This window comes from Gopherus evgoodei, chromosome 2, assembly GCF_007399415.2.
Source record: "Gopherus evgoodei ecotype Sinaloan lineage chromosome 2, rGopEvg1_v1.p, whole genome shotgun sequence".
In the NCBI taxonomy this organism is placed as follows: Eukaryota; Metazoa; Chordata; order Testudines; family Testudinidae; genus Gopherus; species Gopherus evgoodei.
The window spans coordinates 255,996,053-256,022,487 of NC_044323.1; the positions used below are offsets into that span (position 1 = coordinate 255,996,053).

General features: G+C 41.1%; 1 protein-coding gene across 2 annotated transcripts in view; it reads left to right on the top strand.

The window, feature by feature from the left end:
* The first annotated feature begins 1,047 nt into the window (after nucleotides 1-1,047).
* MTDH (metadherin) overlaps nucleotides 1,048-26,435 on the top strand; it is a 53,903-nt gene continuing 28,515 nt past the window's right edge. Inside the window, exons 1-5 of one of the 2 annotated variants that reach the window (XM_030553531.1) lie at nucleotides 1,177-1,685; nucleotides 11,388-11,492; nucleotides 21,642-21,726; nucleotides 22,348-22,527; nucleotides 24,062-24,130. In XM_030553531.1, coding sequence (XP_030409391.1) covers nucleotides 1,275-1,685; nucleotides 11,388-11,492; nucleotides 21,642-21,726; nucleotides 22,348-22,527; nucleotides 24,062-24,130 — 850 coding nt within the window. In that variant the 5' untranslated portion in view covers nucleotides 1,177-1,274. Of the gene's footprint in view, nucleotides 1,686-11,387; nucleotides 11,493-21,641; nucleotides 21,727-22,347; nucleotides 22,528-24,061; nucleotides 24,131-26,435 lie in introns of both variants that reach the window. The other variant, XM_030553532.1, reaches the window with a different exon arrangement.

Below are 26,435 nucleotides of genomic sequence, written 5' to 3' on the forward strand. Positions count from 1 at the left end.
TTTAAGATTATCAACAGAATAGAATACACAGAACTACTAAAAAAAAAAAATTCTTAACATTTGTGAGGTAGTGACCGTGAGATAGGGACTTCCATGTTCTTCAAGTTGTGCCATCTCTTCCTCATTCAAATGGAGTTTGACAAGTTGCAAACTGAAATAGAGATTACAAGTACAGTACTGTTAACTCACTAATATACATATATTCTTTGCAGTATGATGGGCAATGCTGATCTCTAGCCACTTGCCAGCATAATATACAAGCTGGTACTCCCCATACTGGCAATCTCACCATGTCATTCATTCAGGCACAAAAATTCTTCATAATGAAGAGTGATGGTAGATAAGAACTTTTGATTTGAGTTGAATTTATCTGGAGAGGAGATATTACTGATAGACTAGACATAGCCCACCTTACTTCAGCAAATATTATTTTTGCAGTTTTTGATTAAAACAAAGGCAATTTAACATTTAGGGCCAACCTTGGTCCTCAAAGTCAACGGGAATTGTATGCTCACAATCAGGGGCAGCAGCCAGTTGGCAAAGATTGTGGCAGGAGGAGAAGCAATGGAAGAGTCCCTCCAAAAATAGGGATACTTCCTGGCCCCCAAAACAGACAGGAGGGTCTGCTGAGAGTCCGGGCACTGCGCTGCCCTCTTGAGCAAGCCATGGGCTATTGGGGTGTCTCACCCTGTCAATGCGTAACCCAATGCTAGCCCGTCCCAGCGGCAGCGTGGGCTCCAAGGCACCGCGGGAAGAAAATGCTTTAGGGCTCGTGGTCACGCTGCCCCCAGCACTCGGGGCGCGCTGTCCCTAGTAGCATGGTGCACATGGCTGCCCTGCGTTCTCAGAGACACGTGTAGCGGGGGACTGGCTCCGCCCCGTCCGCGGGGCCAGGCAGACTGACAGCTCTAGGGAGCCCTGGCGGGCGCGGGAGAGAGAGTAACAGCGCATGCGCCCGTATCGCTCCTCTAGAGACCGGAGGCGGGTGCGCGTTCTACTTCCCCGCCCCTACGTCACTCTGCGCCCCGCGTAGGGCGGGACGTTGCGCCGCGCCGTCCGCCGACGTTCAGCGGAGCCTGAGAGGTGACGTTGCACTCTAGCCGGGGGCGGGGATAGAGCGAGGCGCTGCGGAGCTGAACGGGCCGCTCCCAGCGACTGTGTCCTGCCCTCAGCCGCGGCGGGCGGCCCGGCTGCGGGGCCCGGCGGCGGGAGATGCGCTCGGCTTAAGCGCCTGCCCCGCGCTCGGTTTCGGCCCCTCCGGGGTGGGAGCGGCGATGGCGGCGCGGAGCTGGCAGGAGGCGCTGGCCCAGCAGGCCGAGGAGGTGTCGGCCCGGGTGCGGGACGCGCTGTCGGTCGGGCTGGGCCTGCTGCGCACAGAGCTGGGTCTGGAGCTGGGCCTCGAGCCGCAGGGCCTCCCGAGCTGGCTTGTGCTGCTCGCCACGGCTGCCCTGGGGCTGCTGCTGCTGCTGGGGCTGCTCTGGGCCGTGGCTTGCGCAACGGGCTCCCGCAGGAAGCAGCCCCGGAGCCTGCCTGGCCGGGAAGAAGACGACGAGGCGGTAGCTCTGGGCCTGACAGGCGGCGGTGGCGCCCCCAACAAGGCGGCTCCGGCCGCGCTGCTGCTGCTGAAGGCTGAGGAGCAGAAGAAACGGAACAAGAAAAGGCTTGCGGAGAAAGGGGCGGCCAGGGTGAGTGAAGGGCCGGGGGGAGGCTCGCTGACGGGGGGGCGGGCCGCGAGGGGGCCTGGGGACTCGCTGACGGCGGGGGGGGGGCACGCGGGGGGATTACTGGCTTCACAGTTGCATTTGGAGATGGAAAGAAGCACGGTCCTTAATTTGAACAGTTTGTTTCAGATTAAAGTAAAACTGCTGCAACATTCTGTTTTATTTATAACGAGAGTTTGAAAAACTTACCATAGTGCTTCAAGGTGGACGCTGATGTGAGAGAGGGCTTCTGGTGAAGTCCAGGGGCAAGTAGTCCTAGTTCTGTAGGTTTCCCAAGAAGCTGCAGGGTAAAACTGATGTGGTATTTGCATGTTTCTCTGGATTATGAATAGATCATGTGAGATTGCCCATTTCTTTTCAATTGCTTTGCTACTTGGAAGGCTTTGAGTAGCAGTAATTGCATTGAAGCTTTTTGCCGGGAGATGGGACAGCATTGGTTCATCATTAGAAATCTTTCTAAGAAACCCTGAGGTCTTGAGATTTAATTACCTTCTAATTTAAGAAAGCTTTAATTCTACAGAAGTTAGAGGTTTATCTTCTTCATTCAACAAGTTTAGGTATTTTTGAAGTTTATTATAGAGTCCAGACACGTGAACAAGTGCTATAAACTGTAGCAATAAGTAACAGACTGAGATAAACTTGACAACTCAGGATTTTGCATGTCTCATTGAAAAGATGAAGCGGAATCGATAATCCACTGTACACACTGTAATAGGAGGAACACACTGTAATAATCGAAAAGCTATTTCTAAATGAGAGAGACTTGGTGGGTATGTGAAGTGCACTAAGGATAATCTCAAGTAAGTAATGCTGTTTCTTAAGATACCACTTGAGAATTCCGTTGCATTTTTTTCAGTCTTTAAATATCACAATGTGCAGGCAGCTTTCTGTTTTTGATTTTGCAGCATAGCTGTTGCCATGTCCATCCCAGGATATTAGAGTGACAAAGAGGGTGAAGTAATGTCTTTTATTGGACCAGCTTCTGTTGGTGAGAAAGACAAGTTTTCACACATAGTTCTTCAGATCTGGGAAAGGTACTCAGTTTCACAGGTAAATGCAAGGTAAACAGATTGTTTGGTATAAATAGGTAGCTCATATTCTAAGGGACCATTCAACATAGAGTGGCCAGTTAACATCTTAGTCATAGGACAAAAAGATGAGGTTAGTGTGTTACCAATTGTTGTAATAAACCATTAATCCAGTGTGTCTGTTCAATCCATGATTTTTAGTGTCTGGCAGAGTTGGGAATTTAAATTCCCAGGCTTGTCTTGTGAAAGTATTGTGCAGATTTCCTTTGAGAATGAGGATTGATGAGCCAAACATATAGTTTGTGAAAAGTGTTCACCTACAGGTGGTTTTTATCTATCATCATTTTCCTGTGCAAGTTCATTTGAGAGCATAGTGATTATTTGGATTCACCCATGTAGTTATTGGGGCATTTATTGCACTGGATGGAGGTATACAACATGTTGTGATAGGCATGTGTAGAATCAATGGATCTTGAAAGGTGCCACAAAACTCCTTGGTTTTTTTGCTGATACAGACTAAAATGGCTACCATTGAAACTTGAAAGGTGTATTGATCATTGTAGCAGTGGAGATACGTCTTCAGGTTTTGCATCTCTTGTTATGAAAAGGTCTGGTGCTGCTTTGAGTTGGTGTGGCCTGGTTTGTGGGTAGCTTGCTTCTGATGTTGGAAGGAGTCTGAAGGCCAGAAGTGGGGGTTCAGGAAAGATTTCTTTCAGGATGCAGTCCCCATCAAGTTTGGGTTGTAGTAGTTTGATGCACCATATGGGTTCCATTTTGAGGTGGTAGGTGACAACTAGGGGTATGTGGTTGGAAGAGGCTTTATTTCTGTATTGAAGCAAGTTGTCTTGGGGTATTGAGGTGGTCTGTTCCTTGAAGCAATCTACTTCTCTGGTGGAGTGTCTTTGTTTCATGAAGGCAGTTTTAAGTGAGTTAAGTTGTATCTTAAATCTTTCCCAGACCTGAAGAAGAGCTTTCTGGGGCTTGAAAGCTTCTCTCATCAATAGATGTTAATCCAATAAAAGATATTACCTTGTCCACCTTGTTTTTGATGATGCTTGCTTTGCTGTACTTTCACCTCGTAAGCAAATTAATCCCATGCATCAAGTTACTGCACACCCTTCTAAAGCTTTTCTGTCTTGTCAGAGATTTGGGTCCTAGACAGATTGGTCTGTAGCTTTCTGCATTGGCTAAATAGTTTTAATACTGTTTTTGCTAAAATAGGATGGAAGACAGTGGAGTGTATGTCATTTGGCCTGTTATAACCTTGTCTTTCGGTTGCCTCGCATAAGATCTAAATAAGTGTGAGTTTAACTGATGATCTGAAAAGTGGAAAGAAACTGGGCTTATACCTTTTTCTAGTTCTTTGCTTTGGGAAGAAGAATGGCTAAGTGGGTGTTCCTCTTTTTTTTTTTTTTTTAAATTAGAAATTAAGATCTTCGCTCCTGGAAACCTCTGTGGTGACCAAGAACCAATGAAATTATTACCTTTTTAAGAATCCAGAGAGTGAAAGCTGGGAAACTGGAAGGGGAGGGTATTTATTCAGACTATTTAAAACTTTGGTTAATTACCATTTTAGAGAGAGGGTATATTTGTTAAAGATTCAAAATCCTGCTTATTCAGTGAAGGCACACACATCTGGTCCTCCATGATGTCCCCCAGCAATCAGGAAAGAATAGACTTGACATTCTTTATATATCTAAGAAAAAGAAAACCAAAATAAGTAACAAACATTTGAGGCCTTTTTCATCAAGAAACAGGAACGAAGCCACTTACTAACTCAAACACACACCCTTCCACCAAAGTATTTGAGTTTTTACTAGGTGTATTGTCGTCTTCTATTTTTAACTCCCCATGAACACACATTCTCTTGTTAAAGAAAATGCACATACTGAATATATATATGCACACACACAATGATATGCATCATTAACTATGCTGTTCCAGTTAACCCTATTTCTCATGAAAAATTAGCAGGATCTATTGCAATAGTTTAATCATTCCAGTGTTGCCAAATTTTAAATAAGGTTAAATATTGTTAACTGTAGTATCATTTTTAAAATTAACTATGATAAAATATGAAATACAACACTATGTGGAGATGAATGAGATGAAAACTACCAATGTCTTTTGTTAAAAATATTTATATAATTAGTATTCTATTTAATTACTGAGCTTTCACTGTGGCAGGTAACCTACAACTTTCATGTATTACTGCATGCAGGTCTGGAGAAATTTACCTGGCACTTGTCACCCACATGTAGGGTAAAGAACACCACTACAGCTATACCCTTTGCAACTTAAGGGAATAAAACAGTTGTGTACTACTTTCCAGGATGCTAGTCAAATAATATCCAATCTAAAGTTTTTAATATAAATTAATGTGAGAGAATTAGTCAAATAGCCAAAACTATTTAGTGAATATATTTGATTGTGACCGTAATAATCTTCAGTCATACCTTTATGAAGGGCCAAACTTACTAGCCATAGATGGATTCAAAAGATGGGGATAGCTCACTGTTTGGAGTCCATGTCCAGTGGAGAAATCAACCTCTGCCTCTTCCAGGTGCTTGAAAGAGGAGTCTATAGGGATTATTACCAAGGTGTGCTGTCCCTGGATCTTGTTTGCGAGGGCTCCATCTTCCGTCTCCTCTTCTGGCTTACTAGATGAGTAATAATTGTAAAGCACTCACCTTCTCTTGCTGCTGGTAGGGAGCACAAGCATTCTCTTTATCTCCTCTTAAGACTTATTTTTTTCACCTCCAATCCCAGAGCTTCCTGGCTCCTACAAGGTTGGGTGGGGTTCTTTGCTAACATCTCTCTGCTTTCTAGCTGGTGCAAGGGGAGTGTTACTCACTTTCCCATAGCCTTCAATTTTACACCCTTTTATCCATTGAACAAAGCTGGGCTAATAACTGACCTTTCAGTTCACAGACAGTTTTGAAAAAAAATTATTTCAGTTTGAATCGAATCCAAAACAAATGCAGAAAATTGAAGAAGAAAAAAATCAGGCCAGATGAAACCCAAAAGGGATTTTTTGTTTCATTTTAAAGGGTTAGAGTCACAAATCAGCTGGAGCATGAGGAAGTAGTAGTGTCACCTTCATCAGTGCCCAGTGTTTAGGCCACCCACTTGTGGTATGGAATTCCCCCTCTCTGTCTGATTTTGAACACAGGTCTCCCCCATCTCAAGAGTGCCCAAACTACTGGGCAGTGGAATATACTGGTGTGGGTCTCTCTGTCTCCTCTTGATGCTATTACACTTTGTATAAATAGTTAGTCATTAGAGCAGGGACTCCACCTTCTCTCCCTCGCATCCTAGGTTACCAGATGATAGTCGTTCTCTCTCTTTAGCCCAATAACTATTCATTGTCGTTCATAGTGGCACTTCATAGGCATTCATAATGACTATTCACTGTTATCCCTTTGTAAAGTTAATTATTTATACCTTGCAGAACAGTTTCAACTGGATAAATTGATAGAGACACCAGAGTATCCCATAGGCTTGTGGTTTGACAGTGTACCAACTCTGGGTGGGTGGATGGATTTGTGTAGCCAAATATATGGAACAATGCTGCATGTTCTGAACCAGTGTTTCCCAAACAGTCGCTTGTGGGAAGGTTCTAGGTGTGTCATGGGCCTGGTGCAGAGGGGAGGCCTGGGGGGAGAGTGGAGACATTGGACAATAAGCTCGTCCCACAGCAGTGGCAACTGTCTCCTGCAGAGCTAAGCCTAAGGCTATGCCTGCACTGCCATCTATGTTGGCAAAACGTGCGTTGCTCAAGAGGTATGAAAAAAACATGCTTCTGAGTGACGTAAGTTTCGCCAGCATAAGTACTTGTTTGCATGGCACTGTGTCAGTGGGAGAGCTTCTCCTGCCACTCATTGGGGTGGTTTTATTATATTAACGGTAGAATGTAAAATATTAAACGGTTAACCGGTAAGCATTAGTCTTTAACCCCCTGCCTTGGGCTGACCAGAGTGGGCCCTGGAGCACTCCTGTTCCCTGAGCGGTGCGGCTGCCCCGCCCCCTGCTGGAGCTTCTAGTGATTGGTGTTCCCTCAGGAGGGGAGGATAATGCTGATCTCTGGTTTTTGCTCACTTTCCCCCTTGAATTTGGACCCTGAATGGGATTCAAATAAGACCATCAAGTTGATGCGTTGCCTTTAGTTTAAAAACAATAATAGGGAACCACTGTTTTATGCTATGGAAAGTGTCATGGGTTCTTTGTAAGTATACTGGAACATAGCAGATTTTGATCCTTTATTTAAATAGTAAAAAGTATCAAATGTAGTAATCTTTCATAACTAAGGTTGGATCAACTCCCAGTCTTGTCTCAAATTGATTGTTTTAGTACTTGGAAAAGGTTCCACAATGTGAAAACTTAATTGTTGTGATACAGGGCTGAGTTTGAGTTATTAGTAAGCTATCTCATAACAGAAAATAATAATAATAATAAAAAGTTTTCAGAATGTATTTAAATGTGGAAAATTGCAACTATTATTTTAAAGATAATTTTGAGTCCAAAATTACACCTTTCCATTTGCAGTTAAGGCTATACACTTCTAGTAACACTTTTTTCAGATAATTTTTTTAAAATCCTGAAGTTCTCTAAAATTGTTCCTCTTCCTCTCTGTTTTCAACTGTCGGCTGAAGGCAGGATAGCATAGTCTTTAAGCCACCGCAAGGCAGAATAGCACTTTTCACCCAAGTCACTTCAGGGCCCACAAAAAATGCACTCAACAATTGTTACCACGTCGTGTGTGCAGAAAGTGTGTGTTCACCCTTGGGCATTAAATCAGTTACAATGGACAGCAGTTCTATATATTTGGCTTTCAAAATAGGCAACGCATAACAAATGAAATCTGAAGAGTATGTATCTGCTAAGTCAAGTCACTGAGGAGGCAGGTCTACACTTAAAAAGCTACAACCGTGCAGCTGCAGCGCTTTAGTGCAGATACTGGTATACTGATGGGAGAACTCCCATCGACATGGTTAACCCACCTCCACAGGAGGCAGTAGTTTTGTCAATGGGAGAAGCTCTCCCAAACATAGTGCCGTTCACACCAGTGGTTAGGACTGTATAACTACATCGTTCAGAAGTGTGGATTTTCACAACCCGAATGATGCAGTTATATCAATGTAAGTTTGTAATGCAGACCTGGCCTTAGAATAGTTATGAAGGCAGTGTAATAGCTAGATATACTGGGTGCTGATAAGTAGCAGCTCTTCCATCTAACAAATGTTTCTTGTTGAATCTGTCAGCAAGTATTAAAGTAGTATACCATTTAACATACAATTTGACCTGTTCTGAAATTAAATGCAATAACTTTAGTTCTAGCGCTTGAGATTAATATTAAACATGATTTTTAATTCTTAGTTAAAATTGTATCCTGTAAAAGAAAATGCAAACTCAGTCAAGAATGTTTGGTACTATCAAATAAAAATGAAGATGCAGCTCTTGTCCCATGGAGATTAATTTAAATATGATGCCATACAGACTAAACATATCATGGAAACATAACTTAAATGATACATAGACAGGAGATGAAATCTTCATAAGAATGGCCATACTGGGTTAGATCAATGGTTCATCTAGCCCAGTATCTTGTCTTCTGACAGTGGCCAATGCCAGATGCTTCAAAGAGAATCAAAAGACTTGGGCAATCAGTGATCCATCACCTGTTGTCCAGTCACAGCATCAGGCAGTCAGAGGCTTAGGGACACCCAGAGCATGGAGTTGCGTTCCTGACCATCTTGGCTAACAGCCATTGATGGATCTGTCCTCCATGAACTTATCTCATTATTTTTTTAATTTGGTTATACTTTTGGCCTTCACAGCGTCCCCTGGCAAGCAGTTCCACAGGTTGACTGTTGTGTGAAGTACTTCCTTTTGTTTGTTTTAACCTTCATGCCCCTTTTTTCTCTCTGTACTCCATGGATGGGAGAAGGAGGTTGATGTAGGCTAATAATTGTAATAAGTCTCTAGGTTTAAATGGCAGCAAGAATGTCCTTTATTACTACTTAGTGCAAATATAGCACTTAGGAACTAACAGTCTGACTGAAGACTGTCAGAGTGGGGAAAAGAGGTGAGGGGTATTGCAGAAATATTTTAAATAAAAGTGCAGAGGTCTTTATTTTGTAGTGGGTTTTTAAAAAAAATCCAGATATAAGTAGAGCATGGCAAATTACAGATTTTTTTTCAGTTCACGGACAGTTCCAAAATATTTAAAAAAATTAGTTCAGGTTGAACCAAATCAAAAAAATTTGAGCACATCAAAAAAGTAGACACAAAACTAGTTTCAAGTCAAAGACAGCATTTGGGTCAAAAAAACCAAAAAATGTTTCCACCTAAATGCAAATAAAAGAATACATTCCTAAACTGGCTGGAAGCAGGAAGTGGGGTTGCCTTATAACCTTTAGCACAATGGTTAGGGAAATCACTTGTGAGCTGGGTTTCAGTTCTTCCCTCTGTCTGATGTGGACATGAGATTTGAATTTGCAGGCAAGGGCTAACCGTTAGGCCATGAGTTATTCTGGTATAGGTCTCTCTGCTTCTCAAGTTGAAACTGTTCCACTTTGCATAAAATACTTGAATAGTCACCAGGCCAGAGAGTGAGATTCCTATAGCCTAGTGATTAGAGTACTTGCCTGGGAGGTGGGAGACCCAAGTTCACAAGCCTTTTCCAGTGACTATTTAATTATGTATACACAGTGGAACAACTTCAACAGGAAAGCTTGAGAGACCCATGCCAGAATATCCCATAGCCTGATTACTAGGGCACTCTCCTGTAAGGAGAGATGGGGGGAGGGATAGTTCAGTGGTTTGAGCATTGGCCTGCTAAACCCAGGGTTGTGAGTTCAGTCCTTGAGGGGGCCACTTAGGGATTTGGGGCAAAATCAGTACTTGGTCCTGCCAGTGAAGGCAGGGGACTGGACTCAATGACCTTTCAGGGTCCCTTCCAGTTCTATGAGATAAGTGTATCTCAAATTATTTTAAAAACTTCTTTTTAAAATCCAAATTCAAATCCCTTCTCCATATAAATGTGACAAAAAGGGTAATTAAAACCCAGGTCTCTGACATCCCAGGTGAGTGCCATAACCAGTAGGCCTAAAGTTATCTGTGCACCTCCTTCTCCTCTTACCATCTTGTGAATGGCTCATGAGGGGCCCGCCTTCAGAAACATTAGCTGAAGTGATTTATTTGGTGAATTTGAGTCACATTTTGAGAATGGTTTGGGGTTGACCAAAACTGCTTTTTTTTAAGTGAATAATGTCTAAAAAATTTCACTCGGTTAAAGATTGTTAATAGCATGCATATCCGTGCATGTGTATGTGTGGTTTGTTTTTAATTTAAATAGATAACCCACTACATTTGCAACTTGTAGTTTTAAGAACTTGGTATCTGACAAAGTTGATGTTTTGAAAAATAGTCCCTGTTTTGAGGGGAAAAACTTCTCCATTCTTCTCTCTCCTTCGTACCTCCTCCTATACATTTGGCAAAACAGAATTGTGGCTGGCACTCCAGAGATTTAACTGGAAAGTAGTTTGCTGTACTTAAACAGTTACTTATGCAATTATTGCATTACAGTGAGATACTGCAGAGGACACTTTGCTCCAATTGTGAGTACATGTGCAGTTGCTCACATGGACACTGCATGTACACCGCTACCTCGATATAACGCCACCCGATATAACCCAAATTTGGATATAACGCGGTAAAGCAGTGCTCCGGGGGGACGGGACTGCGCACTCCTGTCAATCAAAAGCAAGTTCAATGTAATATGGTTTCACCTATAACACGGTAAGATTTGTTTTGGCTCCTAAGGACAGCGTTATATCGAGGTAGAGGTGTACTTCTGTGTTTATACATGTGAGAAAACAAATGCACATGCCCATTCACTTCTGTATATTAAAGTAATTGCTATCTATATACACAATCCTAAACCTCATCAGGAAGAACTTTTTTAAAAATTGTAATGTTTAGCAAAACTTATTTGGAATCCAAGCTACAGTTGTGCAGACCTAAAGTTCCTGAAAGTTTTATAGATGCATATTTTTTTTGTCTAGGAGCAATTCTATATTTAATACTCCTCGATATAAAGATTGATACAATACTTCCTCTTTTATTTCGTGTTTGTTTACATTAAAGATAGTAAAGCTGTGTAACATTCCATTACATAATTGGTTACAGTTTGGTATAGATATTACTATAAATAGATAATGGCTTTCCTTCACTGGTGGTGATTCTTAATCTGCTTGTTTACAATATGCAAGATTGTTGCTATTCAACAGACTCGCTGTAGAAACTACTAGTCTGATTTTTATCCAGATGCACTTAGCATATTTACTGTTCATGTACTTGTTTCTGAACTTCATACAGGATATACAACCACAGTAGCAGTCTTCTGAAATTTTGAAAATAAGTTTTTTGAAAATGCTTCATATAAAACTAAATTGCTTTACATTAAAAGGTAATTAAGCTAGCATTTAGGTTCTTTCCTCATAATGCATAGAACTATAGTGGGCTTCAAAGAAAACCTCTCATACTGTCTTTGTAATTATGTAACTTAACATTCTGTGATTTGCTTCACCTGCCCTCTCCGATTTAATCTGATTTTAATTTTTGATTACATATGCAGCCTAACGGACGGCCTGTTCTTGAAGTGTCTGAGGATGAAATAATTCAGACGGTTCAAAGAGAAAATCCGAAGCAGCCACTGGATGCAGACAAGAAAAATGAGAAGGTTATTTATGGCTTTGAAACTATAGTAAACTTCCTGATAAGATTAATTTTTACATATTTGTATTATGTGAAGGCCTCAAACAGTTCCATTATGTAAAAGAGAATAAAAGACGATTCCTGCCCTGAAGAGCTCTTATCCAATTTAAATTATTTTACAAAAATAGTAAGTTTTCCAACTGCTAATTAAAAAAAAATTTTTTTTTTGAAAGATAGCTTTAAAGATGCTAAGATCCTACATCAGGAATTAAATGTTTGCACTTCCTTTTAAAACAAAGGAATTTAAAATACTGAAAAGCAGCTCCTGTACGTGATAATAAGGCCAAATCAGTATTCAGCTGTGTTTACTCTCTGTAGGTGCTCAAAAGGTGATCATTGTAATCTTTCAAATAACTTACAATAATTGTATCATCTAACAGCTGAGGGAGTGCTGTTTTAAGGCCAAATCCTATACTTGCAAACTCCCTTTACTTGAATGAGAGTTGTTGACTTAAGGGCTCCAGGATCTGGCCTTTAGGTGATGGTGTTGTCCTTAATTTTTGAAGACAATTATGGAACCTTGAAGTCTGATTTTTGGCAATAAATAAAGGAGAATTTTTTTAGCTTTTGTTATAAAATTAATGCCATGCATATTCTGTTATTGACTTAGTTGGCTAAACTTATATCTTCTGTTAGAGCTCTGCTATACATGTTTAAATAGAACATCAGATTGCATTTAAATTTATCATTTCCTGCACATTGAGGATTACCTTCTCATTTCTTCCAGATTTAACATGTACCATAAACCACTGAGCAAATATACCCTCAGTTCACCACACAGCTTTTATATATCTGATTTAAAATAGGCTTATGACCAAAACTGACTTTATCTTGGCTCTTTTGCTCACAACTTTATATAATTGAAAATACAAGTTACATCTGCTGGTTTAAATTATAATATGTCAAGTAAATTGCCATGCAGTGATTTCCTGATTTGAAAATGATTGTCACATTGGTTTTGGTTCTAGCTCTAATAAGTGTACTTGCTCCTACAGGGAATTTTTAAAATCTTTCTGTGATAAACAACAAAGTGATTAGGCTAAAACTGTTCTCATGATACTTTTGGGGATTCATTGTGTACTAGTAGAAGATGTATTCTGTAAACAGCATAAACGGTTAACTGTAACTATTACTGAGAAGTTGTTGAATGTAGGAAACAATTTGATTAAAAAAAAACCAAATATTTGGTTCTGATTTATTTCCCAACTTTAATGGTTTTATAGCTTGAGTGGGTAAATAAGTTATTGGAAATTCTTGTAGTATTAGTTAATTCTGCATTTGAATAACAAGAAATGTTCCAATGTTAGATGAAAGCCTGAATTCTAAAGAATATCATAGGTGTTTGTATTTGGAAGTAAAGATAACATTTTTTTAAGCAACGAAACAAACACTTCTTTCTCGCTGCTCATTTTTCTCCTTCCCTCCCTCACAAAAAAATACCGAGCCTAAACTGCAGTTCCAAGTAATTCTATGCCACTAAATGGCTGTTTTTATTAGAGTAATACAGTCAAATCATTTTGGGGAAATATAAGGAGAGAATCTAGTAGAGTGCCTTGAAGTAAATCAGGATGATTTTAAATCATGATTTAAATCCCAAAGTGAAAAGCCTTGATTATTTTAATCGATTTTCCCATTTGTACTTCTGTTACTTTCTGAGAGGTGTATTATTACTGGTTAATATAACGATGAAAACGTTGATTTACAACTAAATAACGCCTTTACACAATAAGCATGGGGAAATAGTTTTCCGCATTATCACTGCAAACAGTTCTTTCTCTCCTGCTGATAATAGCTCACCTTAACTGATCACTCTTCTTATAGTATGTTTGGGTAACACCCATTGTTTCATGTTCTCTGTGTGTGTGTTTATATATATATATATATATATATATATATATATATATATATATATATATATATATATATATATATATATATTCCTACTGTATTTTCCACTATATGCATCCGATGAAGTAGGCTGTAGCCCACGAAAGCTTATGCTCAAATAAATTTGTTAGTCTCTAAGGTGCCACAAGTACTCCTGTTCTTTTTGCGGATACAGACTAACACTGCTGCTACTCTGAAATTTGGCTGTTATAGTTCCATCTATTTTGTCATGATTCTCTTTGAAAATTATCATCAGAATAGACCAGTTCTTAATAAATGGCTCAGAACAGTCAACCACTGAATTCAAGTGCATATCTTGGGTAGAATTAGTTTGGATCCTTCTTCTCGCTTCAGTGAAACTGAAGCAAAGTGGTTGTTACAGAAGTATTTTGCAATTTCAACTTTTTCCTTTATTCTTGGAGTTGTATTTTAGTCAAATGAGCATTGAATCCATATGTTATAAGTTTTCAGGTTGCCTTCATTTTCATCATCTGGATTTCTTCTCATCTTTGCTACATTTGCAGCTTGTCTGTGAGCAGGGTCCACACTTGAATTTTGTTCTATTACCTGCAGCTACTTTAAGTATTTTGCGGTATCAGTATTTCCCAATGTATCAATTGTTTCTGTAAGTCCCATTGTCTGTCACACAAGCACATATTGCTGGATCATTGTGTATATTGTTCTACCCATCAAGATTCAGAGTAATGAATTTTCCATCAATGTTTTTTTACACTCTTCAGTTTCCTTCCCATGCTCTGTCCAGTGGAGTGTAACCTGGTTGTAATGTTTGAACCATGTCAATTAAATGTTTGTTCTGAATGGGACAGAAGAGAGAGTTTGTTGCATAAGTGACCTGGGCAATCTTCTGATTTATGGAGTCTTGCTGAAATTTGCTCGTCCTGATGACAAACTCATCAATGGTCTTACTGGACGATGAAGAAAGTAGTCTTTATTTAAAAAAAAAAAAAAAAAAAGTAAAGTCACTGTCTGACATGTTTAGTTGCAGCACTGCTGGTGATACCAGCAGATGACACTGTAGTTGTAGACATTGCAGGAGATGGACATTCATAACCTCCTGTGTCTATAGTTTACCATAAAACAAAATAGTAAAAAAAGTAATTCTCTCTCTCCTGGAGTATTGCATATTGCACTGTTTTCAAAAAGATTATAAATGAAAGATTCCTCCTTACTGCAGCTGTTTGTAACACTGTTTAAATTATATAATATATTCTAAGTTCAGTTTTATAGGGAAAATAACTAATAAGAATTATCTAAATTTATTTAAATGTTTATCTTGAGCAACATACCAAACAGCTGGAGGAGGGAAAAAACATTTTAAAAAATGTTAAAATTCATAAATACCTAATAAAGCGTTACTTTTAAACATGAAGTAATCTAAGATGTTTGATTATATTGAGCCATGACAAATCATTTCAGAAATCCAACAGTAACAGTAATAATGTAATTGACTCATGTTATGTTAGCTTGTTGTGGGGGCAATTACATTTTGAACATAAACATTTTGAAATTCATAAGAACTGCATCCAAAACACAAATTTATGACAATCTAAGTTATTTATTAGCATAGTAAGATGGTAGGCAGTTCATAAGAATGGTGCAAAAATAAATGTACTAACCAGTTGATCCAGATTGTTCAGACATGTCCATATCATCTTCAGAATCATTGCCTTTGAGTGCATTTGTCATAATGACATTCATTCTCACAACCAGGACTTGCATTTTTTTGTTTTGCAGTTTACATTTAGCGGTCGTTTCTTTTTTACTGAGAGGTACAGGAATTTCTTGAAAATAGGGTCCCTGTTATGACATGCAGCCATGACAGTTTTTTCCCCTCCAATTCTCAGGTCTTGAAATCAGCAGTAGAGGCTGCAGTCAGAAAAATGCTGTTCTTTCTTTCAACAGTGTCCTGCTTTGACACCAGCGTTGCTCCTTTCTGGTTGAACAATCAGCTCCTTCTTTGTTACATAACTCCAGTTCCACTTTCATCTCAACTTCCAGGAAAACACAAGAACTAACAACAATCCACGACTTCTGTTCATGTAACCCACGTGCCTTTTGCATCGCAGTATTTTGTTTGAAAAAAGAGGGAGGCAGCTAAGACATTTAATGGATTTCTGTTTGCATGTATCTCTGTATAAACATGCATGGAAACAGGTCATTTAGTTAAAGTGCCCAGAACTGTCCAGAAGCAAGGGCTGGTAGTTGCTGTGCAGATCAGTGTTTTTCTATAAGCTGGAGAGTAAGTTTCCATGGTGGCTGGAGTCATAAATATTTGAGAGCTGAGCCAATCAGAGCTCAGGTAAGGAGAAGCTATAAATAGGAGTATGAGGCTACCCAGATGAGCTCAGTAAACGATCCTGATGAGATATGTGATGTCCCCTGGAGTCACAGGCAGGTCCCATTCCCTGTGATGACTTTACCAGTCTGTTCCTATTGGGAACCAGGAAATGGGCGGGCAGAGCCCACCCACTGCCAAAGGACCCTCCCCCCAGCCTAAAGGGAGGATCCACAGGGCTGGAAACCAAATAATTCCGGAGAACAACTAACGAAATAGGGACGGGAGTGAGGTCAGTTTGCCAGTCTGTTGCACCCAGTACCGCAGCCCAGGGATCCCCTACAGCAGGGGTGGCCAACCTGTGCCTGAGAAAGAGCCAGAATTTACCAATGTACGTAGCTAAAGAGCCACAGTAATACATCAGCAGCCCCCATCAGCTTCTCCCCTCCACTCCCAGCGCCTCCTGCCCACTGGCAGCCCCACTGAGTATGCTCAGGGGAAGGGGGCAGAGCCAGGGATTGAGCAACGAGCACCCCCCAGCACATTGGAAAGTTGGCACCTGTCGTTGCAGCCTCAGAGTTGGTGCCTATACAAGGAGCCTCATATTAATTTCTGAAGAGCCGCATGTGGCTCCGGAGCTGCAGGTTGGCCACCTACAGAATCAAGCCCTTAACACAGTATATGATCCACTATGCCATATTTATAAAGCTTGACTTCAAAAGTTAGTTTTTCCCTGATTGATTATTTATATAGAAAAGCAGACTTTAACTCAAAGTTTATGATAAAGGCTCATGGATTCAGCGCATTTATTATTTAAATGTTTTAAGAGATTGTAATAAGTTTAGGCCTTAATGTATTTTGTAGTAAATTCATATTTCATTTTAAACAGGTTTTTTAGAAAGAAACATAATTTAAATAAAATCTAAAACATCTTATTAAAATCTAATTTCTTTTAATTTAGGAGTGGATAAAAATTTGAAGTCTTGGTGTAAATTGGTGCCCGTCAATGTCAGCTAAAAACAGCTCCAAGCCTCTTTTTCAACTTAGTGCCAGCGTAGCCAAGACCTTTACAGCGCTGCAACTTTCACGCTCAGGTGTGAAAAAACACCCCCCTGAGCGCTGCAAGATACAGCGCTGTAAAGCCTCAGTGTAATCAGTGCCGCAGCGCTGGGAGCGCGGCTCTCAGCGCTGCAAGCTACACCTGTAGAGGACGTGGTTTACGTGCAGCGCTGGGAGAGCTCTCTCCCAGCGCTGGCGCTCCGACCACACTCACACTTCAAAGCATAGCCATACCCTTAGTGAGGATAGTTAGACAGCTATGTTAGTCACTCTGGGAAATCACCCTCTTTCCATAAATGCATTGCTTTGTTAATAGCTTGAGTGCACTGAGTATAATCTCCCAAGGCCCTGCCAGAGTGCTCTTTCTTTGGTTTAGAGGAGTAAACTGAAGACTACAAGTTAAAAAATCTAAAAAATTACATGGCGTACATTGAGTGTTTTTTGTATTGATGCTCCTCTTGTGTTTCTGCAGTCCTTTGCTGTCTTTCTGTTCAGGGGCCATGAGCCTCACTTATTCCTTGAAGAGGGTTACAGTCTTCTGCTTGTCATCTCCAGAATGGTCTTATACTGAAGATGCATGTGTACTGTCTGCAATTTGACCACTTCCCTCTTCATTCTTCTTCTCTGCCTTGTTCAGTTACACAAGAGCAAAAAATAAGTGATTCAACTTAATTTGCCATACATGTCTGCCATCCACTGGAAAGTGACATTCTAGAGCAAATGGAAAGCTCCTTAAAATTCCTTCATAGCTAGTTTTATTTGCAAGCTTGAAAAAAGCATGCATCATCTTGAATCAGAACTTTCTTATGGCGGGGAAGGAAAGCTTATTTTTATGTTCTCAATTTTCTTCTGTATGGAGGCCCACACATCTGCCTGATTTTTAAGGTTTGTTTTTTTTGCTAGTCTGCCAAGTTCTTAATCTATCTTTCAGTTGATGCAGAGCCAAGATTGTCAACCTTCTATGCAGCAGAAGGTGATCATTTAGAATGAATAAAAACTTATTTTGTATAGTCATCTTGCACCTCCTGACTGTTTTAATCAGTGATATAACTGAGATGGCGACTGATGTTAGAAACCTTGACTGAATTTGGCAGGTCATGGAAAAAGTAGATATGTAACATGTTCCCCAGTGGGGGGAGGTTTGCTGGGATCGACAGACTATATACTTGGCTTCACGCCTCTGTCTAGGAGCTGAGCAAGAGGGATGCTGCAGCTTTCAAGGAGCCCCCTAGGTAAGCGCTTCCCAGAACCTGCCTCACCCCATACCATACTGCAACCGCCTCCCACAACCAAGCTCCTGCTGCTACTGGGGAAGGAGGGGAACGGTGGCCCGAGACTGCCCCAGCAGCGGCCAGTGGGCCTGGTACTGGGGCTGCTTTAGCTGCCCCTGAGCAAAATGCACCAACCACTGCAGAAATCACAGAGGTCACAGAAAGTCACTGAATCTGTGACTTCCGTGATCTCCATGACGAACTTGCAGTCTTACTTAGACTTGGAAGGACTCTATTTAAATCCACAGATGTCAGTTAATGTCAATTTCAGCTTACACTGAAATGGATGAAGAAAAAATTCATCAGTAACAGTTGGTGTGAATGCAGCTCCTCCTGCCCCCTCACCTAGTGCCAGCAGCCATGTGGGGAGCCCTGCAGTCACAAGAGTGAGGAAGCCAGGACCATGATAGTGGAGCTATTGAGGGTTCCTGGTATGGCTAGGGACACTGGATCCCTGCCACCGCAAGGTGAAGGGAAAGGCTCTGCTGCTAGCAGAGCAGAGACCCCCGCTGGCTGTGGGGAGGCCACCTTGATGCTGAATGGCTCCTGCCCAGGGACAGAGCCATTCAGTAGCAGGATTGCCTTCCCCAGGGAACAGGGCTCATCCTCTTCTTCCTCCTTGCAGTCCTGGCAAGTGTTCTCTACTCTGCTGCACCAGAGCTGTCCCCACACCTTGTGCCTGCAGGGATTGGGTGTGTCTGGTCCTGCAGCAGCATAGAGAGCTTTCTGCATGTCTACTGTCAACGTCCCTGCTCTCTCACCAGCTGGGAGTGCCAAGAGTCCCTTCTCTGTTCCACCAGGAATGTAGCTTTTCTTGCGCCTGACCTCTACAGAGATTGGGTGTCACTGGCCCTGTGACAGTGCAGAGAGCCCTCTACAGCCCCATTGTCATGGGAGTGAAGGAGCAGCCATGACAGAAGGGCTGCAGAGGGCTGCTTGCATGTCCACAGGGCCAATGACAACTGGTTCCTGTAGGCTCAGGTTGTGGGGACAGTTGTAGTCCTGGCAGGGCAGAGCAAAGACCTCTGGCCAGAACTGCAAAGAGGAAGAAGAGTCCCAGCCATGGAGTCTCTCTTCTGTCCCGCTGGGACCAGCAGCCTCCCCTGCACCTTGTTCCTGCAGGGATCAGGTGTCACCAGCCCTATGGCAATGGAGGGAGCCCTCTGCAGCTCTGCTGTCATGGCCCTGCTTACTCACTCAGCCAAAGTGAGAGAGCCATCCCCAGATGGGAACTATACAGCAGTGAGGTGATCTCCCCTGTGACCAAGGGCTCGTCATCCTCCTTGCAGGCCTGACTAGGTGTCTGCTCTTCCAGCCAGGACTGCAGCCTCCTCTGTACCTCACACTCAGGAGTCTTGGGCCTCTTGGCCATGCTGAGAGCCTTCTGCACCCCACTCTCAATGCTGCCCTAACCCCAATACTACACTCCTTAATTTTCACAATTGTAAAAGTAAAAATTATTAAATATTAAAAAAAAATCTATTGTTGAATTTGCAAAAAAATAAAATCTAATTCTGCCAAACCTATATACAGTTTACTTTCTGGACCCATTGTGTCTTTGCTCTGATAACAGTGAAAGTCTAGGGCTTCCCTGGTGGAATGCATCAGTTAACTCAAGGTGGTACTTTGCATAGATTTATATAGTTTGAGGCCAGAAGGGATCATTCAGTGATGTAATTTGACTTCTGTATATCATAGGCCATAAAATTTCATCCAATTTACTTGTGTTAAGCCAAATAGTTTATTTAGCTAGCGTATGTTTCAGAAAGTCTCAATTTGGAGACTCCAAAAGATGCAGAATGTTGTTTGCCTTGGTAGTTTTTACAGGGTTGACTCCTGGGGGAATTCTGAGCCACTGCATAATGCAGAAATTAATATGTTTGCAGAATTTCCTTTCCCCCACAGAAACGGGATGTAATGCTGTTGGCCACCAATAGGGGCCACTGAACCCTGCAGAACCCAGCTTGCATATAGAAGACGCTGCCGGGTTGGGGGTGGGGGAGCTAGAGCATTCCTGGCAGCTGCAGTTCCCTGCATGCCCTGAGGGAAGGAGACAGTGTGCAGGAAACTCCATGTAAGCCTGAGACCAAGCATCAAACTGTTTCTCCCTCTGGATCCCTGGGCTAGGGTGACCAGATGTCCCAATTTTATAGGGACAGTCTCAAATTTGGGGTCTTTTTCTTATATAGGCTCCCCCACCCCCTGTTGCGATTTTTCACACTTGCTGTCTGGTCACTCTACCCTGGGCTCTGGGGGGAAGGGGATGTGGGTATCTGTGGGGTGTAGGGGGGGCTGTGGCTGGACTCTATGGGGAGGGGGATTGAGTGTATTGGCTGGGGGAGCACCATGTTTGGGCTCTGTGAGGGGAGGAGTTGTGGGTCTCTGTCCCTCTTGCTGGGCTCTGGGAGGAGAAGAGGCAGAGAAACAGGAACTGGGTTTTCATAGGGGTTTCTTTAACTCTCTCCTGGGGAATTTTTGTGTGTATCTGAATTGTTACAGACATACTTGCTGACAGGTATTTTGAAATAAATTACCAAAATAATTAAAACTGGTGTGATTATGTAGTGTTATTTTGAAAAATAAAATTTGCAGAATTTTAAAATATTGTTCGCAGAATTTTTATATTTTTGCTGCAGAATGACCCCAGGAATAAGTGTTCAAATTATAAAGCAGGCTCAAATTTTTAAATTTGTCTGGCTTCAGCTTCCAGCAGTTGGTTCATGTTATACATTTCTCTAGATGATTACAGAGCCCTTTAGTACTTGGCATTTTCTCCCAGTGAAGGTACTTAGATGTAATCAAATGACCTCCGTCTTCTTTTGACAAACTAAACAGACTGTGCTCCTTAAGTCTCTAACTGGAGAGCATTTTCTCCAGCCCTTGAATCATTCTTTTGCTTCCTTCCTGTATCATCCAGTTTTTCGAAGTCTTTTTAAAAACGTGGACAGCAGACCTGCACACCGTATTCTAGTATGTCTCACTAATGCCATATACAGAAGTAAAATCACTTTTCTACTTCTACTTACTATTCCCCCGGGTGTTTCTCTGAGAAATGTTAGGCCTTTTTGTCAGTGTTGTACTGGGAGCCCATTATGAGTTGCTTATGCACTATAACCTCTAAATCATTGCATTCCAGGATACAGTCCCCCATTTTGTAGATATAGCTTGCAGTCCTTGTTCCTAGATATAAAACTTTGCATTTGACTGTATTAAAATACATTTTGTTTTAATGGGTCCAGCCTATCAAACAATCCAGATTGCTCTGTATGACTGGCCTATCCTCACTTGCTGATCCTCCAGTCTTTGTCATTGGCAGATTTTGTCAGCAATGGATTGGGTGGGGTGGGGGTTGCTCTATTTAGATATAAAAAAACAGAGCAAAAAAAACATCCCCCACCATCACCACACATACACTTTTCATACTGAAGAAATGTTTCCTAAAAGCCACTACTTTGGCACTAACCATTAGGTTAATCTTGCAAAGTGTCTTTCATTTCTAATCTGTAAATATCTTTTTATAACAATATTTCTTAATACCTGTAATAGAAACATTTAGTCTCTTTAAGAACATAAGAGTGAATTACTGCTTTTTTAATTTTAGTCAAAAAAGAGTAAGAAGAAATCAAAGGGAGATGCTAGAACAGTTCAGGACCTGTCACGTCTCGATGGAAAAGAAGCCGATGAAGGTACTAAGAACAGTATTGATAAGGCAATACAGTGAGACTTTTTAGCCTACATGCTGTCTAAGATTTACTTGCTTAAACATATTACAAAATTAATTAGCTGATGTCATAATCTTAAATTGGATATGTGGTCATGTAGTGGTTACTACCTGGAGAAATGTTCTTAGATTAAGACTGTTTGCATGCTGAATATCTGAAAATCCAGGATTTCTGGAACAGAAAAGTTAAGGTGGTAGCTTCAGAACTGGAGTGTTGGCAATTTTGATCTGTGAATGTCCGATTATAAGGGTTGAAAAATACTAAAATTGTTCATCAAAGGCAATCATCCTACATTTTATTCTACCTGAAGTGTTGTGGCTTATATGGTTTGAGTGGTTGTAAAAACAAAATATTATTATTCTCACATCGAGAAAAAGGACATACTGACTTTTCAAGCATGCCATTTAAACTCTTACATGTAAAGTTCAGTTACTTACACTTGTTCTCACCTTTATATATTGGTTTCAGTCTATCTTATTGCTAATTCTTAAATTAAACTTGGTTCCTAGTTAAATTTTAGTTGGATTATTCTTTTACCATTGTATTACTCATTTAATGCCATTTTTATTTATGGGGATATTTTAGGAGCTTGGGAAACTAAAATCAGTAACCGTGAGAAAAGACAGCAGCGTAAGCGTGACAAAATACTGACTGACGCTGGTCCAATAGAACCGAATCTTCCTGGGATGGAAAATGCAGTTACAGTAACCACTGAACAACTAATACCTACACCATCTTTTCCAGTTGGTCCCAGAAAAAATAAAGGTATGATGTTGTAGAAAGAAAGAATACTTGAAAAATAAGCAGTGTTCCCTTTAAATATATTATAATAGGAGGGGGATATATCCATGTAAAGGATATTGGAACTGGAAGTTGTAATACTTTGTGTGGATTTAAGGAATCAAGGGTGGAGGAAAAGCTAAAAGAACAGCATTTAACAGAAGATACCTGTCCCACTAAGATTCCAGTTATTGGGTCTATGTTTTCAGCTGGAGCAGGTGAGAACTGTAAAGCCTTGTGCCTCTTGGAACCTGTAGAAGCATCCCTCAATCAGGTACCTAGTCTGGCCCCTTCCCACCACTATCCATGTTCTTTTCTGACTGTGTTGGGGAAGATTTTCCTTGTTTCACAAATCATTCCTGATTTTTTGGCAGATCCGAATGGTTTTTTAGCAAGCTTCTTCTCACTCTTCCCTCCCCTTTGTGGTCAGTGTGTTTTCTATTAAACTGAAACACAAACTACGTGTTTCCCCGTTTCCACTACTGTACCAGTTCTACTTTGTCTGGGCATTGTTTGCGTAACTGATGGTATCACAGCTTCCTCAGTTTCCCCAGCCCCACAAGAAGAGCAGAAAGATACCATTTTGTTGGCCTACTAGATACCAGATTTCCTCTAGACAGTCTGGTACCTGTTGTTGATGCACCTGAGTGCCTAATTAAACAAAGAACAATGCATCAAGTGTTCTGAAATAGCAGCAGAAAGCTTGAGCCTAGCTCCTCTCTGGTGCTTTACTACATTACATTCACATTCTGACTTTGACTCCTTGCATTGTTGATGCCTCAGATCCGGTTTCTTCTTTGATCAGAGCTTGTTTCCATCCTGACTGAATGCACTGTCTTTCGCCTTGAGTACCATGTCAGTTTTCCCTTTGTCACTGGAGGCATGTAGGAAGTAAGGCAACCCAGCAACTTCAAGAAATCTGACTGTAACTGTATTGTGATCTTTATGGACATAGATTACAGTAGTCAATAATCTGAGCAGGGACCATGGCAGTGTGTAGTGCATGATCAGTTCTCAGATGTCACCTTGCACCAGGTTAATTTTGAAGGGAGTTCAGCTGCATCTGCAGCACTGCCTGGGTTGGGTAAGAGGTAGAAACAGTGGTTTCCTTTTGTAATAATGTCTGGAAGAGGCTAACAGAGGTGTTTGCAATGAAATGACCTCTGCCACCTGGTCTGGGCATGCTGCTGATTAGCACTGGAAAAATAACTGGGCTCCTTTCAAATTAACTTTCTTAAACTGAATTAAAAGTTGAGTAGGATTCCTTGATTTAAATTCTGAGAGATCTAAACTGTATATAAATCAAATAGCCTTTGAGATTAAATGCCCATATTTTTGGTTTTAATGTAGCTTCTAAAAATTGCTGTATTTGCAAATTTCTCCTTTAGTTTAGGATGTAAATATTTTTTGCCTGTTGATTGTTAAAGAGCTGATCCTCTGAAGTATAATTTTGTCTTTGGTAATGAATACTTGCTATAGATGCATGTAATGAGATGTACAATGGTTTCTCTTTAATCAGGTGATACAATTCTGAATGTTCAAATTAGCAGCTCTAAATCTGCAAAGGGAGATTCAACAGTTCAGCAAGGTAAAAGGATTTATGACTAGTGCGCATGCTAACTTGTTAATCTGAGTAATAGTTTCCTATGCAGAACTAGAACTCCACCTGGCCAGAGTGCAGGATGCTGTGCAGTCCAGGATTTAGAACTTTTTTCTCAGTTATGCAATTGCTTGCTCTTCAGTTGTGGGTGTCTGACTTGCACAGTCATTGTACAGTTATTTCTCAGTAACAGTACGTTGGCTGTGATGACTCTTTACCCCCTAGTTACTCTAATAATACTGCTGTACTGTACCTAGAGTTTTTATGCTGTTTATACCTGGTATAGAAATGACTACTGAGTAAACCACAAACATTTGTGTCTTGGAACAACATTTGAGAACTGTCCAGACTAGCCTTAAGTGTTCACTTTCTCAGGTTAATGAGTTAAGTTGCCTAAAGTAAATAAATAAATAAAATATACGCCTCAACATATTTGCTTTGAGTTAAACACACAGGTCCTGAATCTAAGCAATCTGATATGCAGTTCGGGCACAAAAAGGTCGTTTGGCCCCTAAATACCACAGTAGTGGGCATATGTAGATTTTGCACATGCAAATACCTGTTGGTGCATGGAACTAGTGTAATTTTAGCCCAACTCTCTGAAAATTGAGCTCAAAGTATAAAAACTTATGTTTTGAGTGTTGAGGCTTATAGTTAGTCTTTCTTGTAAGAGAAGCTGATCCAGGAACATTTGGGAAACTGTTTAACTCTGGCCCTTGACAAATGCAGATGGTAACTATTTAAGTCTGTAGTATAACTGACTATTATTTACAGGAGAATGTGAAGCTAGCTGGTGGATGTAGCTGTGACCAAATATAGTCCATGTAGTCTGGTAGATCAACATGTTGAATTATAAGAAATGACATCCAGCAGAAAGCAGTTCTCTTGCTGTCAATCCTTCAGAGCTTTGCTTCACAAGCAAACTGCTGTTAATGTGCAGCACTGCTAGAGAAAAAGATGTGTGATAAGGAGATTAATGCATATATTTTATTCAGGTTCTTGTACTACTGTCCATCTTCTTGGTACTCATAGCTTTCCAGGAGGGCAGCCTGTTACAGTAGTGACTGTGGTCATATTCAGGGCTAGGATATCCCAAAAAGCTGTGGATATTTTTATGCTGTACTAGACAGGGAAGAAAACCAAGTTTAAGGGGCAGAACATGGAATATTTGTCTCTACATTTTCAAATGTAATAAGACCAATACTTATATGCCCTTTTCAATTCGGAAAGCTCCTGACTATTCAGATAGGATTTTTTCATTAGGCTTACTTCCTGAATGAAATGGAAACCTTCCTTCATCCCATCCTAGTTCTGAACTGCCAGAAGGGGCTTCTCACAGCTCTCTCAAATGCTGCTTCCCTGATGGAAGAGAGACAGCTCTTGACAGAGCTAGAGGTTCCCTTTTTAATGCATGAGGGAGAAGCAACAGTGGGCAGGGAGTAGCAGCCCTTTAAGGGAGAGAAGAGCACAGTGAGGCACAGCCTTCTGATGTTGCTTCCAGTTTCTCCCAGCTATGTGAGAGTGAAGGGGCACTAGTCATCAGAACCAGAGGACCGAGAGAGTAGCTGCCCCTCTTCCATTACCATGTAGAGAAGCTGCCTTGATGTCCCATTTTGGCTCTCTTCTATTATGTCCCTCCTGGCTCCTGCAGTGGTTCCTGACATCAGTACTCCCTCCTCTCGCATTCCTTTTTCAGTATTCTCTTGATCCCAAACAGTGTTGCAGCATGGTTGTAAAAGTTCCTTTTTCTGCTGTCAGCAGTTCATTCAGAATACAGTTCCTTTTCAGTTGTGTACATACAGGTTAGGATGTTTCTGCTTTACTGGTTTTATTCTTATAAGCATGCAAGAGTATTCAGGTACTCCAGAATTGGGCCAGTGCAACTAACCTTGCTAGAATCTAAACTCTTAATACCCAGGATTCTCATTTGTTTAGCATACTTTGTTGTAAAGTGCCATGTTTCCTTATGGCAATATGTAAATACCACAACACACTGCCATATTGGGATCAGAGTTCTACACCTGGGCCTGTAAGGAGCACTATGCACTGCTGTCTCTTGTCTCCCAAAATCTGACTGAAGGAATAATATTGACGGACTTTGGAGACAGCAGTGTTTAGCCACCCCCACTAGGAAGAAGGTGAAGCAAAAGAAGGATGTGGAGCAAAAAAGGATATACTGGAGGCCCTCTAAGCATGAAGAAGGGGGAAAGAATGAAGGGGTAGGGGAATAGAATCCTGTTCTCTAATATTGCAGGAGGAAGGCAGAATGTTAAAACATTTCAGTATCTTCGCA